At 34.6% G+C, this 17,252-nt stretch overlaps 1 protein-coding gene and 1 long non-coding RNA gene across 3 annotated transcripts in view; one reads left to right on the top strand and one right to left on the bottom strand.

Annotated features, from left to right (window-relative positions):
- Positions 1-15,442, bottom strand: part of LOC138935203 (uncharacterized) — a 72,043-nt gene extending 56,601 nt beyond the window's left edge. For both annotated transcript variants that reach the window (XR_011447222.1, XR_011447223.1), the window contains exon 1: positions 15,179-15,442. This is a non-coding gene — a long non-coding RNA (uncharacterized lncRNA). The remainder of the gene's footprint in view (positions 1-15,178) is intronic.
- Positions 15,443-15,473: 31 nt separating this feature from the next.
- Positions 15,474-16,900, top strand: LOC138937616 (nucleolar protein 58). Its single transcript, XM_070304054.1, has 3 exons — positions 15,474-15,592; positions 16,119-16,248; positions 16,322-16,900. Exons 1-3 carry the CDS (start codon positions 15,474-15,476, stop codon positions 16,898-16,900), a joined length of 828 nt encoding a protein of 275 aa, XP_070160155.1.
- The last annotated feature ends 352 nt before the right edge of the window (positions 16,901-17,252 follow it).

The raw sequence follows: 17,252 nt of genomic DNA, 5'->3' as shown, positions 1-17,252 counted from the left end.
CAAGTTTTACAAATATGATAAAAATACGTATCTTATATAAAAGTCTTAGGGACATATTTTTTTATTATACGTAAAATTTTGAAAACATCCACTCTGGAATGTGTAGATATATCCTATATTTATTATTTACTACAAGCATGAATTTTATGGCAAACATTTATTAATCGTAACTACGATGCGAGAAACTTGTTTTACATATATATACAAAAAAAAAAAAAAAAAATCAGGAGAATGAATTATGCGTGTTTTTTTAATAATTTTACATAATTATAGAGCGATTGGTCCGGAGTTTCAACGAATAATCCTCGATGCGCGAACCTCGTTTCATCCTTTTTTTCGTCACGATAGATGAACGAGGATAAGGGCAAATCTCATCGGCAACCTGACGTGAGATTTTTCGATCGGCGTGATACGCGGAATGCACATGCACGATCGGCAGCATTCCGCGTGCGCGAGATGCATCCATCCGCGCGAGATTACTCGTGTAGGTCACGCGCAACGTATCATCGTGAATTCCTCGCAGATTCGCGAGCAGTACCGGCTTCGCTTTGCAACGTGATTTCTTCCGCGAGGTGAAACGGCCCGTGCCCCGGCAAAATTGCGGCAAAGTTGCGCGAATCGTTCGTACAATTAAACTATCATCGAGGCTAACGACGGAGTTGCCGAACGAAAAGAAACTTGTTTCAAGTTAAGTTTTCCTTCCAGTTGATAATAAATCAAAGTAACCCGTTATCATAGACGCTGGTAATATTATATAAAGTATAATAAAAATTATATTAATATAAGTGTCATGCAAAAAGCGCGTTGTATGATGCTATCATTAATAAGTTTAAGATAAACTATAATGGTTCTATATAATCATTTAATTCCTGCATGGAAATATCAATAAGTAAATAATTATTACATATTATAAATTATCGAGTTGATCAACTTATTATTTCTATTATCGTATTAAAGGGCACATGTACACGGAATATAATAATATATAAATTATAATATATATAGGTCTATAAAACACTGTAGATTACCGAAGAGATAAGAAATCCAGTCTCTTTCATAAAGTAATTTTCTGTAAAAATTTATATATATTAATCTTTTTTTTTTTTTTTGCAAGAAAATGATCGGATCTTATCGAGGGATAAATGTGAACAACAATGATCCTGATTGCCTCGTGGGAGGCCTTATTCGTAATCTTTATCGAGCGATTCATTTCGCGCCAATCGCCGGACCGAGGCGAAAGAGTCGCGAACCGCGAAATAAATGATCCGAAGCGGCTTAACTGCACTCCATTAATTCGTTGTCAACATTCGATGCTTCTCGATGGGAATCGAACCGAGTCTTCCCGCAGATCTGAAAGAACGCGATGATGAATCGACACTATCGGACGCCTCGGGCCTCGAACGATCGACAAGAGCTAAACTTGCAATTATACCAGGGGTCATACGCTCGATTAAACCAAATGTCTTTATCTATGGAAGGTAATATTTCAAAAAATATAAAATACGATAAAATATAAAATATATGAAATATAAATAAAAATATAAAATATATCCAATTTCTATATAAAATATCAATCTTTCTTAAGACTTGATTAGCGATTAAGAGTTAAATAAAAATATATAAATGTAGACATTAATTTAAAAATTAATTTGTAAAAAATAATTTGTTTCTAAAACAAATATTTTCTCTAGAGATGGTAAATCATGTTTTTCTTTTCAAGCGATATAAAAGGACTGTTTGTCAATTTTGCTTTGGCAAACCCGGATATTATTTTTCACCGATAAATCATCGAAACATGAAAGTCAATTGTCTTTTGGACGGAGTGATGATAGACCTAATGATAGAGTTAATTTCCTGAGAGTCTTATCCGTGTCAACACGGTAGTAACTTGAAAGCGCGCTCCATTCACACTCATGCATTTTGGAATAATGTAGAATTTCGCCGGAGGCTATGCCCTAAACGAATTAGAAATCGGGATCTGTTCGACCTCGTTTGGCCCTAACATGCGCGCTGGACCACTTTAACCACTTTTCATCTGCCCACGCCTATCGTAAGTATAAGTCGGTGATATCGGATTATACACGATTAGTATTGATTCGATAGAGGAACGCAATGCCCTTTCGAGCATTATATGAACGATAAAATTTGTGGCTGTTGGTACAAGCACGAATATTATAATATAATTATTAAAATGGAAATTGTGCCAAGTTGGCTTTCTAATTGTAATGACATGGAGCTTATTTGAATTAATATGTGCTGATTGCAATCACGTGAAATAAAAAAATTACAAAATTATTATCACTCTATCGTTAAATATTTATTATCTATCAATATTTAAAATAATATAAATATTTTTCATCAAATACGAGAGAATACGCGAAAATTAGTAATACTAGCTGATAATTCATGCGGTTAACATACGATTAAATGTAAAAATGTTTATCGCAATAATTCTTATTAATGACGAGAGATCGATATATAACGCAATTATTTAATAAATAATGTGTGTTATATGTAAATGTATTGAAAACATTCGTAGAGTGAACGTGCTGGATACTCGTCCCGCGTAAGGATCAGTGAAAGTCGCCGCCGATCGAAAGTCAAAGAATTCATAATTCATGAAACTTGAATATCCGTAGAATATCAGTTGCCTTTTTTCATATTGTATTAAAGGTTAATTTCATGCCGAGTGAACTTATTCGCCGCGCGACAAAATTGCGTGCAAATTACGCGATTAGTAACTGTCCGTTGTTACACGCTGTCGAGAGCGATCTATATCTTTCGCTAACGTCAAAGGTGAAAGATATATTCCATAATTCTGATTGCAAATCATTAATGTATTCTCAAAAATCATTAAGATCAAGATACAAATTTACCGAGTTAAGAATCTATGGAAAAACAGAAGATTTGTGAAATTAAGAAGCTGCAAAGATCTGAAAGATTTAGCATTTAAAAATATATATACCTCCGTACGTAAAAACTCTATACATAAATTGCAATACATAAGCTGCATATAAAATTCAGAATTTTTGAAAAATATAATATCGGTACGACAATGTCAAAGATTGTTCATATCTGTGATCAAATCGGGAAGCTTTATCGATGCCAGTAAAATCGAAGAAATGCGAAATTCGAGATTTGTAGAATTAATAGCGAGATATACGTATTATAAAAAAAAAAAATTGTAAGTTTCAACAATTTACAAGCGTAATTTTCGATCTATATTAATTTAAGATGTATGTTGAGAAGCGAGAAATAAGTATATCTAGAACTTTACTCGCAAAGTTTTCGCGAATGGATCATATTAAATTTACCGATGTACCTTCTACGATGATGCATTAAAACGAAACGAGCACGATGCTTCGGGAAGCATTGGAAGAAAAAGGGATGAAACGTGTGTAGAAAGCGCACGCGATCTCGGAGCATGGCACCCGGGGCTCTTACGTTAGTGTTCTTATGCGAGTTGACGCGTCGGTCAGTTTCCCGGTTGCATCCCGGCTGCTAATCCTTATATGAACGATACTTTACTTTCACCGGTTACCATCGATCCTTTTTCTTTTCGCCTCCTGCCACCACGCTCGTGTGACGACACCGTGGTCAATTATCCATCTGCCGTACACCGCAATCGCGCGCGGTATCGCGTGCGAAACAAAACGTCGGGGTTGCGACCCGACGTGATCCACGACCGACGTGGCCATATCGTGCAATCGCTCCAAGAACATAAGCGAAGTTCGCACGTGCAAATAATCGGATAAACGGACCATGTTACGCAATTTGAAATTTTAGATGCGTTAGGCAAGCTCAATCATCAAATCCTTAATGTCCATTTATGAAAGAAGATATTTATCTCTCGGGCGTATTTATTTATAATCTAGTAAAACGCTCAAAATTTGAGTAATAAAGATTTTTGAGAATGCGTTCATAGTGTATATACATATATATATGTACAAAACTAGATCCAAAAAAAAAAAAAAAAAAAATATTGATATTGATAATAAATATTTTTAAAGAGAGAAATCGTTTTATCTGAAAATATATATGAGAAATCAAATATTTTATTCCTTCTCTGTCAAATATTCCTTCTAGCCAAATATTTAATATATATACATATATTTATTAATTAACTATTATAAAGATTAATAGTTGAGATTTAATTATAAATATGACAAAAGTTAAGACACTATTTTTTTTTTCAAGACAAAAAAGAAAAATACGACGATTTCAGAAAAAAATTAGCGTATGGCTATAAATACATTTATTCATAAATAAAAACTTTTTAAACTTTCTAAATTGTGATATTTCTCTCTCTCTCTCTCTCTCTCTCTCTGTTTTTATCTCTTTACGAGGAAATTATTACGATGTATATTATAACTATCATTAAAAGAAATTTATTATAATCGGTGCAATAGAACTCGAATTTACTATTACCCAACGAAATCGCTTGGCGTTCTCGTTACTCATTTGAAATTGTGCTTGCTCAATGTAGATGTAAGAAACGGAGAGAATACCGCTTTTAAAATTCTCGTGTCTCAATATGGAGAAGGTCTACGACGATGGAACACTCTCGTCCCAGATCAAACGAAAATATCCAATCGGTGTAAACTCGTCTCGATCACCGTCTTACGCAATCGCCGCGGACTCGCATAACGTGTACCTAATAATAAAACGCGGAGAAAGAGCGAAAGACGGTTCTCTTCGCTAATATATGTTCAGCTGCGAACGAGGATTGCGAGTGAATGGAAGAAGCGACGAGCATGTAGTTACCGCATGTAGTCGAATCCCGATTTTCGATTCGAGTCGAGCGTACCGAGATCGCCGATATCATCAAAACGTTTCAAGTACAAATCAGAGAGATTTGTATTGATTTAAGAATAAATTTAAATAAAACTTTATGGAGCTGCCTAATTATTAAGATGATGTAAATCGTGAAAAAGATCGTGAAAAAATTATATATTTATTAATCACTCTGTGAATGTAGAAATTTACGATCTTATATCTTATTACGAGCGTATATCGACGAATTTTATATTCTATAAAATTTTGCGTGTTTTATAGAAAGCGAATTTTTAATGATCGCTCTTGCTACACCTCGTGCAGAAAATGGCTCGTGATTGGCGAGACAACACGAGCAGATAGAGAAGTTATGAACACAACGAAGGGTTCGACGTGCAATTCGGATCTTAATGATTTCGCCCTCGATGATTACACCCTGTCACTAAATAATATCGTAATGATTTAACCCTCGCTCGTTTTCTAATCGTTCGTTTTGCCTGCCTACTTTATGACTGTTATCGCGAAAAATAAGAGCAGTTTGCGAGTATATCTCGCGGGTGTTTTATACAAAGAACGCTTTTGACAGCTGAATAGTTGCGAAAAGATATATCGTGTAAATTACGTAATCCATCCATCGAATAATCACTTTAACGAAATAAAAGATTGATTCTTTTCTTGATTCCCTCGGCATTTATGGCTACTTATGATAGCGATTGTAATTTCAATCTTCTCCATCAATCTCGCAAATATCTCGACATATAAATATCGAGCTGTTCACTGGAATACCTGAAAAGTAATTATTAACGCTAATCATATTAAATTAATTCATTGATCAATATTTTTGCTTTACGGGATAATCTTTAGTACCATCTTTAGTACTCGCAGGAGAGTAAAGATCCTTGGATCTAAAGATCTAAAAATATATATACATATAGTATACGATACCAAAGAATCTATCACAAGGCATAGAAACGCAGCGAAGCATTTTCATCGTAATATCGAGATACGATATTACGTCTCATCATCGTACACCTCCGCGATTATAAAGTTACAATCCTCAATGATTCTCTCTCTCTCTCTTTTCGCAAGCCGGCAATTAATACGAGTGATTTATCCCGCGCTGTATTAGAACGCGAAATATCCGAGATTACGCTCGCGAGCGGGTTACTAATTACCGATAATTATCGCAGGTGCAACGGCGCACCCTCTTCTCTCTCTCTCTTTCTCTCTCTCCTCTCTCTTTTGTCGATCGATACGCCGATTCCGAAGCGTGTTCGCCGCGAGAAAAAAAAAGACATACCACCTGAAACGCGTGAAACGCGCACAGAGGCAGAAGTTACGCGTTAACCGTCATTAACGGAGCTCGAGATTATTGCGTGTAGTATGATTTTATTAATTGCCAGGTTATCGAGCGGACCTGAGCGCACCTATACGCCGCATTGCCGCCGTTTGCGCGCAATTGGAAGAAGACGAGCTGAAAAGGGGGACGCGCGCAACCGGTCTTTACCGCGCAAACGTAGCTATAGCAATATCGTGGATTAATGTAGTAGCAAAACTAGTTTTTAATTGATGCGCGCGAACCGCGATTAGAAATCCTTTCCCATCTCTTCGAAGGCACCGCTGGTCCCTCGTCAAGTCTGACGACTTGTTCTCGACGTGTTCTCCGTGCAACATTGTGTGACTCGCGAAAAATGAGAATAAAGTAAGAAAAAGAGATCGAGTTGCCATGAATGAATTAATGATGCTGCGTGATAACTCTATTTACCTCAAGCAATATTTGATGCTGCCTATTTATTTCGATAAATCGAGGAATCTGATGTTAAAAGTCACGTAAAGAGGCATTTGAAATATTGCAAAAATTCAAATGTTTAAACTTTTACGATCTTATATCGGGAAAATGAAATCAATATAAAGGTTTTCGAGATGATTATTCGCATATTTCTTTAATTATTCGAGCAGCAAAGAATAATATAATCGATGAAATATCTTTCTATAATTTTCATATAAATTTTTCGAAATAAAAAAATTAATTATTCATATTGTATATTACAGTGTAAAATTTAAAATGGAGTATGCGCAATAATGATTTCTATCCATTGATATTAATTTAAATATTGTACACACAAAGAGAGTTGATTAATGAAATTTAAAAAATTACACATTTCCGGTAACATCGCTGCAAAATAACGAGCTTTAATCATCATCTATAAATTCTTTGGTAAATCTCGAGTCGAAGTGTTTATGTTGTTCGCGCCGGTGGATGTTTATTAGAGCAGATATATCATATATCTAAAAATATTCAATAACTGGATCGACCGAGTTTTGAGATAACATTCTGCAATTATGACCTCGAACTGTCTACAATCTATCTTAGATCGATCTATCTCTAATTTGCTTCGCTATTGATCGTCGGTACAAAAAAAAAAAAAAATATGCGGTCTAAAAAAGAAATAAAAAATAGGCAGAGTAAAACGCGAGAGAAACGAAGAGATACAAAAAATAATGCGTCCCCATTGGGCGTTCTACATCAATGATTACGAAATTCGATCTACGGCATAAATGGCAACTTGGGTAGACGCGCGACACCCTTTCTTAAGCAGCAATCGATCATTCGAAACGGGATCTAACATCTATCCAAACGTATATCGGGATTCTGGTTAAGAGCGAAAGGGAGGGACATTTGGAAAAGTAGACCACATATACATCAGGAATATACTTCATTGGACATTAAACAACATCTCGATCAGCAGTCAAGTGTAAGCTAAAAGATTAACCTAATTAAATATAATCGCCGGTAAAATCGTCACCGAGATGGGCAACGGACGGACGAGAAGAAAGACGAAGGAAGATGGACTTCTTTTTCTCGTCATCGTACGAATTTTTTCGCTTTTATCGAGCGCTTTTATAAATGATGATTCGCGAAATTTTCAGATCGATAAGATGACGAGGACGGAACGGGCTATAATGCACCATGCTACAATTAAAGAACGTAAGTGGAGAAATAAACCACCACTTCGATTAACCGGCGACGTTTCGATCGATATCATCGCGCTCGTTTTAATCCAGATTTAACGATGATGCGAGAAGTTTTATTATAATACGATGCAATTTGCGATCATAATAATAGAGATCGCGAAACTGAAAGGAATCTCGTAAAAGTCCCGGGATCTTAAAACTTATAGACGAACAGAAATTAGAATTTATATATAGAATAATATGAACAAAGGAAGATACGGACAGCCGATTGAAATATACTAGGGCTCAAATTTTCAAAATATGAAGAAAATACGAATAATATTATTCGTTTAATATTTTAATGTCGTTTAATTAAATTAAGATAAGTTAATAGGAATAACGTTCATCGCCAAGCTTATATGCAATATATATAATTCTAATCTAAATTTAAACAGAATATAAATTTTTGATAACAGCGAACAGAAAAGTTACAAAAATATTTGTAATCCTATATACTTATATTTTTTATGTAAATGTCACTAACAACAAGTTGAATCTATTACAGACTTACAACTTTAAAAAAATAAAAAAATAAATTTATATTGATATGTAAATAAATTGACATTGTATTAAAATTGATATTTTCAATAGATGTTTTTAAAGAATAGTCTCCCTTTCATATAATTTGAAATATTTCGTATTTAGTTTTTCTGTGGTTTAAAAAAAAAAATTTAAAGAAGAAGATGAGAACGCACAAAGAAGAGCTCGAGTGAACGTGAGATTACAGAAGTGAATACCCGCGAAGACGTTCACCGATCCATACGTGCAGCACGCGATCTATCGATTACCCTATACGATATTTATAATAATTTTCTATCGATTGATCGGGCATCTACTCTTGCAATATCGTCGACTGATTTTGAAATACCCTGTACGGAAGTAAACCGATTATTGTACCCCGTTAACTACATCTTACAATTTACAACGCCGTTAAAAATGCACGACGAGTTTCCAGCATCCAGACCGACCGACCGGTCCAGGGAATCGCTTCTCAACGTCGAAGGATGCCTATATCGTCGATATCGATAGATCGCGTGCTGCACGTATGCGTCGGTGAACGTCTTTCGCAGGTGTTCGCTTCTGCAATCTCACGTTCACTCGAGCTCTTCTTCATCCTTATCTTCTTCTTCTTCTTCTTCTTCATTTCCACGTGAACAGCCAGCACGAAGATTCCTCGCGTATCGTCGTTTTGAAACAACGAGTAAGAAACAGCAACATAGTTGAGCAAGAAATCTATGTGCCGGCGGCTATACATATAAATTCTCGATCCTTACGGATCGTGAATCACGTTCTCCAACGGAAACTGTTGTTGTGCATTTGATCCGTTAGCGCGCTAACGGATCAGATCAAAAATCATTTTTCTCTTACGCAATAATTACGTGATGCCGTAATAAGTATATTTTTAGAATACTGTGAGATAATTAAACCTGTATTTAAAGATATAAATGTTTTTCATATAGGAGGAATGTTTTTCATATAACGTCAAGCTCGAGAAAACTGAGATCTATCGATTAGAAAACGATCTTGAAATTATATCGCAAATAAAAATATGTATATATGATGAATTTTTCGAAAGATACAAAAATCTAAAAGATATATCTAAAATCTCTCTCTCTCTCTCTCTCTCTCTCTCTCTCTCGCTCTATCCTTATCTTTCAGATAATTTTGAAAGGTCCTTGCGGTCAGATTTAGACATTCTGTGTTATTTAAAATCCCCTGTGGCACGAATCAAGGAGGACGAGAAATTTCTTATATCAGATAGCCTTACTTCTCTCCGCGAATCTCCTAGACGCAAGAAGTCCGATCCGATTAATCCTTCGCAGTGAGTGACGAATTCTCTATATAGTTACATAAACTACCGTGCCTCTGAGTTTATTATGACAAACGATTACTGCGCTACCGTGTCGCAACGGACTATAAAGAACAGATGAAATTTAAAGCGCTTACACACGATGCCATCGGCTAAATCTTCGAAGGTGAAACACTCTGGGGGAACAAGTCATATCGCGGCCCAAATATAATACTGTTAAAAAAAAAGATCGTTATACGTTTCACGACATTTGTTTATCACAGCAACGAATATGCTTATTGCCGTGCGCGATAATAATCGATGTCGGATAGTAGTTATCCTTGGGTGCCCAATTGGATTTAATTTATGATGACCATTCGTAATCAGATGATGTAAAACGGGGAGGAGAGCCCGCGGTGCTCATTATTGGCACGACGAAATAATAGGTTTCTCTATCGTCGATCTACGAAAGGATCCGTGCTTCGATATGCTCGGACATAAAATTCCTCTAGAATATCTACAACTATTTATCACATATTCACTTTCCGTTGAATAGAAATATGCCATGTATGAGGTAGAAAAGATTTTTCAACATTTACTTATGCGGATACAATCTACTTTTAATTTTTTTCTTACAATTAATTCATAAACATTCAAAGATAAATGCTATAAGTATCATAACTTTCTATGATTCTCCGCTACGATACGTTCTAAGAATATTTATATCGCGATACGTGACTTTTCTCGCGACGATTGATTTCATTAATCACGCGTTATGTTAAATGGCCCTCGATTTGCATCATTCCTCGGAAAAGAAAATACCCTCGATCGCGCATTTGTAATATCAGAGATCATTCGTTTATCGACGTTCCAGATGTTTCGCGCGTCCAAGCTGCATAAAGATAAAAACTGAGAAGGAGAGGAAAAAAACCGTGGGAAGGAAAAAAAGAGAAGGACGAAAACGAGAGCGGTGCGAGTTTCTCCGACCCAGATTTTCGCTTTGCCATAATCACACACGACGCGTTTAAATGGCAGAAGTAAATAAAAAAATCCCAGACGCATCGCGCATCTGCCCGGCGCGCGAGCGCACCTGTGCGAAAGACGCCCGATACGTTTTTCCCATTAATTAAAGCAGATACGAGCGATTCGCTTCAGAATCACGTAACCACGTGGGCCCTCGTCCAGTTGGATCTTCCTTCAATCTCTGAAGTTCAGCTGGCGCCAAGTCGCGCACCATACGCCGTACTTTCGATTTTTTTTTCGGGCTTCTCACACGCGTCGCGCGTCTCCGTGAAACGAAACGTATACTTAATATAAATCTGTTCTTAATTTGTGCTCTCTCATGGTTTGAATTATCCTTCAAATTATACAGAATCACCTGTCTGACTGTTTGACCGAAATAACAAGTGAAGAAATGAGATACATACAAATTGCGATGTTCCTTTTGTTATAATAAGAACTCGTTAATATACTCGTTTTTTTTTTTTTTTTCGTTTTCCAATTGCTTTCTCAGAGAATTTACATAATTATATTTCAAAAAATCGATCAACTTAATGACTAGATATAAATAGAAAAGTAGATAAAATCATTTGATTTAATATATAACAAATACATATAAAAGTACGCGTAAATTTTCTCAGCTATCCTTTTACGGCTTCGAGAACATTCTAAATTTCGCAATCTACCTAAAGAAGAAATACAACTTATAAAAAAATTTAAATTTCTTCTCTTCATAAGTAAAGTCTCGATATCGAAAGAGAGTTAAGTAATAGCTAACCTTGTCTCAATATGATATGATGACGGCGAAATAAAAGCCGGCTGCTCGGCAGAGATTGCTCTGAGAGAAGTTTTAAATGGAAGAATTGTCTGCGCGCGGGACCGATCGAAAAAAACACGGTTTTGCATATCAAAGCTATTACAAAGCGCAATCGTGTCGGCCGCCAGAAAGTCGGCGGGATTATGCGGGCCGTGGGCCAGATTATTCCGGCCGTGGAACATGATATCCTTTATGTAAATTTTGTGGGCGCGTGCGTGCGTGTGTGCGCGATATCCGTGTGGTAGTGAGCGCGACATTGTGCAATTCGATTAAAGTCGATAAAAAAAAAAAAAGTCAGTTAATAAACGGCGAACGCAATTACGCCGAGAAATTTCTTCGCGATCCCGACGTCGCGATAAATTAAAAAATACCGGCTGCGCATTGTCTGCGAATGTATGATTGCAAATAGTATTTAGATCGCGATGGTGATATTTTTGCATAATGTAAAACGAATAAAAAGATATTCTCTCGACGAAAGCGTAATTCGATTATTCGATTCTCTGCCGAATCGAATCACCGTGTGTGCAAAATAAGATTATTTCATGTATGAAAAAGATAATAGATCTGTTTCGATATATTATAATATTGATTACGAATGTTATTTGTTTGTCATCTTATCAATTATATAATATTTTCTATCGTTCGGATAATATAAAAATCGTAACTCTCTCTCTCTCTCTTTCTCTAGAAAAATTTTATTCAATTTTGTATTATATAAGAAGATAATTTTACTCGATTGTTGAAAGAGATAGTTCCTTAAATTACTCGATTCTCTCGAGTCAAAATATCGCGGAAAAAAAACAAAATTGTTTTATATTTTAATTACGTTTAAAAATAACAAACGTTTCTGTTATACAATGAAAACAAAAGTGATGTAAGAAAATAACAGAAGATATAAATAAAAAAAAATGTAAGTTATAAGAAGAGAGATAATCATAGCAAAGAAACATTGTCACGATGATCAAGCTTGAAATCAAATACTTCTCTTTTTTTTTTTTCCTTCGTACAATCAATTCAATTTGCGGAATTCAGGTAATGGGTATAAAAACATCGGACTTTAAAGATCGTGACTGATTCCACACGGGTGTGGCTTGGCCAAACGACTTAATAAAGGTGTACGCAATATCGCAATACGCATAATATACGCATATAACGACGATTACCATCGATGGAGAGTAAAAAAAAATTCATTAGCATGAACACGATTGTCCTTCACGATTGTATCGATTCTGCGTTTATCGCGCGTTTCGTCTCTCTTTATTTTTCGACACGGGATTAACTTTCGGTTTCATTTCTCATGATCTCGGACTTTCTCGACGAATCAGTTGTAATTATGTAAGGATAAAATGACGAAAATTACGAAATATAAGAATTTATGCGATGAAAACGTATTATTCGAGCGATCAAGAAATGACGAGTTTCAACGCTAATTGGATAAACGCAGCGAATTTAATCGATTAGTCTTCTCTAACTTGCTCGAAAAGAAACTTCTACTTCGTTAAAAATTTATCCTTTATTCGCGCTACATGATAATGCAAAAAATATTGGGATTTTTTGCTATAAAATTATAAAAATATTAAAAAAAAAACTGATAAAAATTTAATTATTGGGATTGTTTAAAACATAAATAGATTTCTTTGATTGAAAAAATTTCTAATAGATATTCAAATACTCTCCCTCCCTCCCTCCCCCCCTCTCTCTCTCTCTCTGTTTCTTTGCTATATTACATAAAATTATAAAAATTCTAGCTGCTTATATAATACATATCAAGTTATAAATAGCAAGAAAAAATGGCAGCCATCAATTAGCATCAGCGGAAAATGTTATTGCGCTATTTCTCTGATTTATGTTCCGTATTACGAAAGGAACGTTGGATTTGCATCATCACAGATTTATTATGTCTGCGAATAACCGAATGGAATCGACGAGGTGATACGTCGAACGAAATTCGCGTTAACTAACCCCTGAATAAAAGGGCATGGAATTAACAATATCCTTACTCACGCTCATGCGTGAAGATATTAAATCATGAGATTAATAATCGGCGTTCACGGTCATCGCCCGCAACCTGAACGCGCAACCAAACTCGCTTCTATTTACGGCGACTAATGCGCTTGGCATGCGTTTCTACGATAAACTGATAAATATCGGTACTCGGGGGGGGATCGACAAAAATTCAGCGAGAAGCGGAACCTGATGTAGAAGCGATTCTATTTTTCTTTTCACGCAAGTCGGTTATTTCGAAACGAATTAAAACGACAGCAAGGAGATCATAAAAAAGGAATTAATGCAAGAATAATTTTCAATATAAAACGCAGATAATTTGTAAACAAATTGTTTCCTTAAACCTGAAATGAAAAACATCAAAAGGCGCATCTCTCGATAATTCTTAAATTACAAATTTAAAAGAAAAAAAATTTTTAATTAAAATTTACAATATATTATATTATTGTATATATATTTTATTCATCGTAAAATTAAATTTTTTCTTAAATTTATTTATTTTTTTATTGTAAAAATTAAGTGGAAGATATAGTAAAATTTTATTCTTTATCTCTAATTTGCTATTATTCTTTAAGAGGATTGTACACACAAAAAAAAAAGCTCAGTTATATAGAGATATTTAGCATTTGAAATTTAATAATGAAGAAAGCTGCAAAGAAATCGACGTTTGCAAAAATAAATAAACAATGTAATAAAAAATTGAAAAAAGATGGAAATTTAGCGTTTATCGTATTCGAGATATGTAATATTTGCAAAAATTCTTATTAGCATCCTACATATTCGTATCTTATATATATATATCTTACTTTGAAGCGATAAAAAATAATACAAACATAGCGCTTTGCGTTTATGGTAATGAAAGAAACTAAAAAGTATACAAAAATACAAACGCCATATATTCTTTCCAATCGCATCACGCTCTCCTCTTCCTTCTAGAATCTGATATGTGATATTATCAGCAGGGTTGGGAACGTTACTCTATAAAAGTAACGCGTTACCGTTACCGTTATTTTTTGTAAAAAGTAACTCGTTACCGTTACCGTTACTTAAAAAGTAACGATTCGTTACTTTTCCGTTGTTGTTTTTTGTTTTTTGTAATGCTAAAATATGCTATTAGATTATAAAATTATTTAATAATCAATATTAAATGTAATAATCTATGTTACAATTAAATTAAAAACTCTTTTTTATATTAATATCTTTACTTTTTAATATACTTATCTTTATAGGAAATTTAAATTGTAATTTACAAATTTCAATTTTGTTGAAAATTTTTATCAAACTTTATTTTTAAGTATCGATAAGAGAAATATTGATATTATTAAGAGTGTATCCCAATATTCATTGTCAGTATTGTAAAATCTATAATTTACGTTAATATAGATTTTCAGTACTGGCATTGACTATTAGAATGCAGCCTATGATAGAAGGCTACAAAATATTTTTCAAAAAATATTGTACATCTATTGAATAGATATAAGATAATAAAAACCAAAAAATAACGATAAAAGTAACGGCTGATTCGTTACCGTTACTGTAAAAATGTAACGACGTTACCGTTATCGTTACAAACAGAAAAAAGTAAGGATCGTTAACGAAAAAAAAGTAACTGTAACGGTAACGACGTTACAAGTAACGCGTTACATCCCAACCCTGATTATCAGTAGTATATCATTATATATTATTGCGCTACGATATATTATTATCTAATTACGCTTATGCCATTTTCGTTACAGCAAAGCACGAATATATTACTCGCCGAATCTGTCGAACATACATACCTCGTCCCGCAAAATTTGCCGCCATATCGATGATGTGTCGCTCGATAACCTCGGCGATGAACATCTCGGCGAGAGAAGGCATTCCAGAGCCGCCCTCGCGTTGCTCATTTATATATACTCGTCTCGCGATTCGCGTTTGTCAAGTCGAGTCTTGTCCGACGCGATTCGCGATTAACCTTCGCCAAAAAGACTTGCCGAATCCGAAAAGAATCGCTTTTAAAATCGCCGACATTCCCGTTCGCGCACGTCGCGCCGATAGATAGATACGTTCGAGGGAGCTTTCAGGGTCGTCCGCATGAACGCGACGGACGTCCGCTTTAAAAGATGGACACCCGCGGTGCCCCACAAAACACCGGACAATATCGTGTCCTCGAGCTACACGACGACGAGAGCATTCGTGCCCTCGTACGAAAAGTATGAATATTTGTATGCACTTAATAGGTACTGGAAAAAAATCCTCGCGATCCAATGTCATTAAACTCACTGATATAATAATATAATCATAGATACGTAGTATAAGATATAAGGGAAACTAAGATACGATAATCGAATTGCTTAGTCATAGAATACTATATCAATAGTTTTCAACAAAATGCATTGAAATTAAGTCTGTTCTTTAGAGCTAAACCGGCTGCGCTAATTCAACTATAAAGATCTATTATTCTCATGGCATTCTTTGGAAGAAAAAACATCAAAAAAAAAAAATTATAAAAAATCTAGACATCAATTAAATTTAAAAACACGTAAAAAATATTAAAAAATTATGATAAATTTCAAAAAAAAAAAAAAAAGGTGAACGTAAATGAATAAAGATCGAAGTATAAATAGGAAAAAAAAATTCTTCTTCTATTCTAGAGTTGTCTTCTATGTTAAATTTTTTTTTCTTATCAATTTCTAAGGAAAAATATTATATTCTTTTTACGATTTTCAATTTTCACAGAGAAAGACGTCCTCGTATCGAACAATTACTCTCGAACGACTATCAGCGTATTTGGTGGCAGGAGAAACAGGCCTGGGACAAGACCATAACTGGCCGAAAAATTGCGACTAAAAAAATACTACCTCGTATGGTAAGTAATTATTAAGCGGTTATTGGTTATTGCTTATTGCGCGAGCGATGATAAAAAATTTGCAAAGTTACAGATGATTAAGAAAAAAGTACCGACATGCGTGACTGTCAAGTATCCAACAAGGGCGGGACGATCGAAAGGAAGAAGGAAGGAAGATTTAAAAAAGAAGTTCGACTCGAAAATTGAAGAAGAAACGATCTCTGCAAAACGAAACGACGATACGAAATTAGAAGAACACGAAGGAAAGGTATTAGAAGAAAGTGAGGAAATAAAATCTGAGAAATACGAGGAAACAGGATTACATAAAGAACACGATGAAGAAACGAAATCGGAAAAATCCGAGGAAACTAAATCAGAGAAATTCGAGGAAACTAATTCAGAAAAATCCGAAGAAAATAAATCAGAGAAATTCGAGGAAACGAGATTAGAAAAGTATGAAGAAACAGAAGGAGAAAGATACGAGGAGAGTAAATCGGAAAAATCCGAGGAAACTAGATTAGAAAAACACGAAGAAAGGGAAGGAGAATTATACGAGGGAGCGAAATCAGAAAAATATGAAGAAATAAAGTTAGAAAAATTCGAAGAAACAAAATCAGAAAAACGCGAGGAAACACAATTAGAAGATAACGAAGATACAAAAACAGAAAAATAAAATTATAAAACAGAAAATATAAAGCATCGTATTGTATTATGTAACTATTTCGTGAGAGAGAGAGAGAGAGAGAGATACAAGCAAAATTCAGACTGGTTAAAGAATATGACCTTATGCAAAAATAAAAATATCTTAAAATAAAGATTTAAGTATATTATCTTAAATTTTTGGGTTCTGTTCAGTTTTCTGAATCTTTCATAAAGAGAGTAATCAATTTATAATATATATAGAAATATTTTTTTTATTTTATTAAATAAAAATCAGCGTGCCAATTTTTTTATAACCCTATGGCGCCATCTAACGTGTAAAGTAATCTAACATTTGTCGATATAAACAAGAAAATATAATATGA

This window comes from Polyergus mexicanus, unplaced genomic scaffold (genome assembly GCF_030449975.1).
Source record: "Polyergus mexicanus isolate NDT 795.1 unplaced genomic scaffold, iyPolMexi1.0 SCAF_1, whole genome shotgun sequence".
NCBI classification, from domain to species: Eukaryota; Metazoa; Arthropoda; class Insecta; order Hymenoptera; family Formicidae; genus Polyergus; species Polyergus mexicanus.
This window is presented reverse-complemented; position numbering and strand designations above follow the sequence as displayed.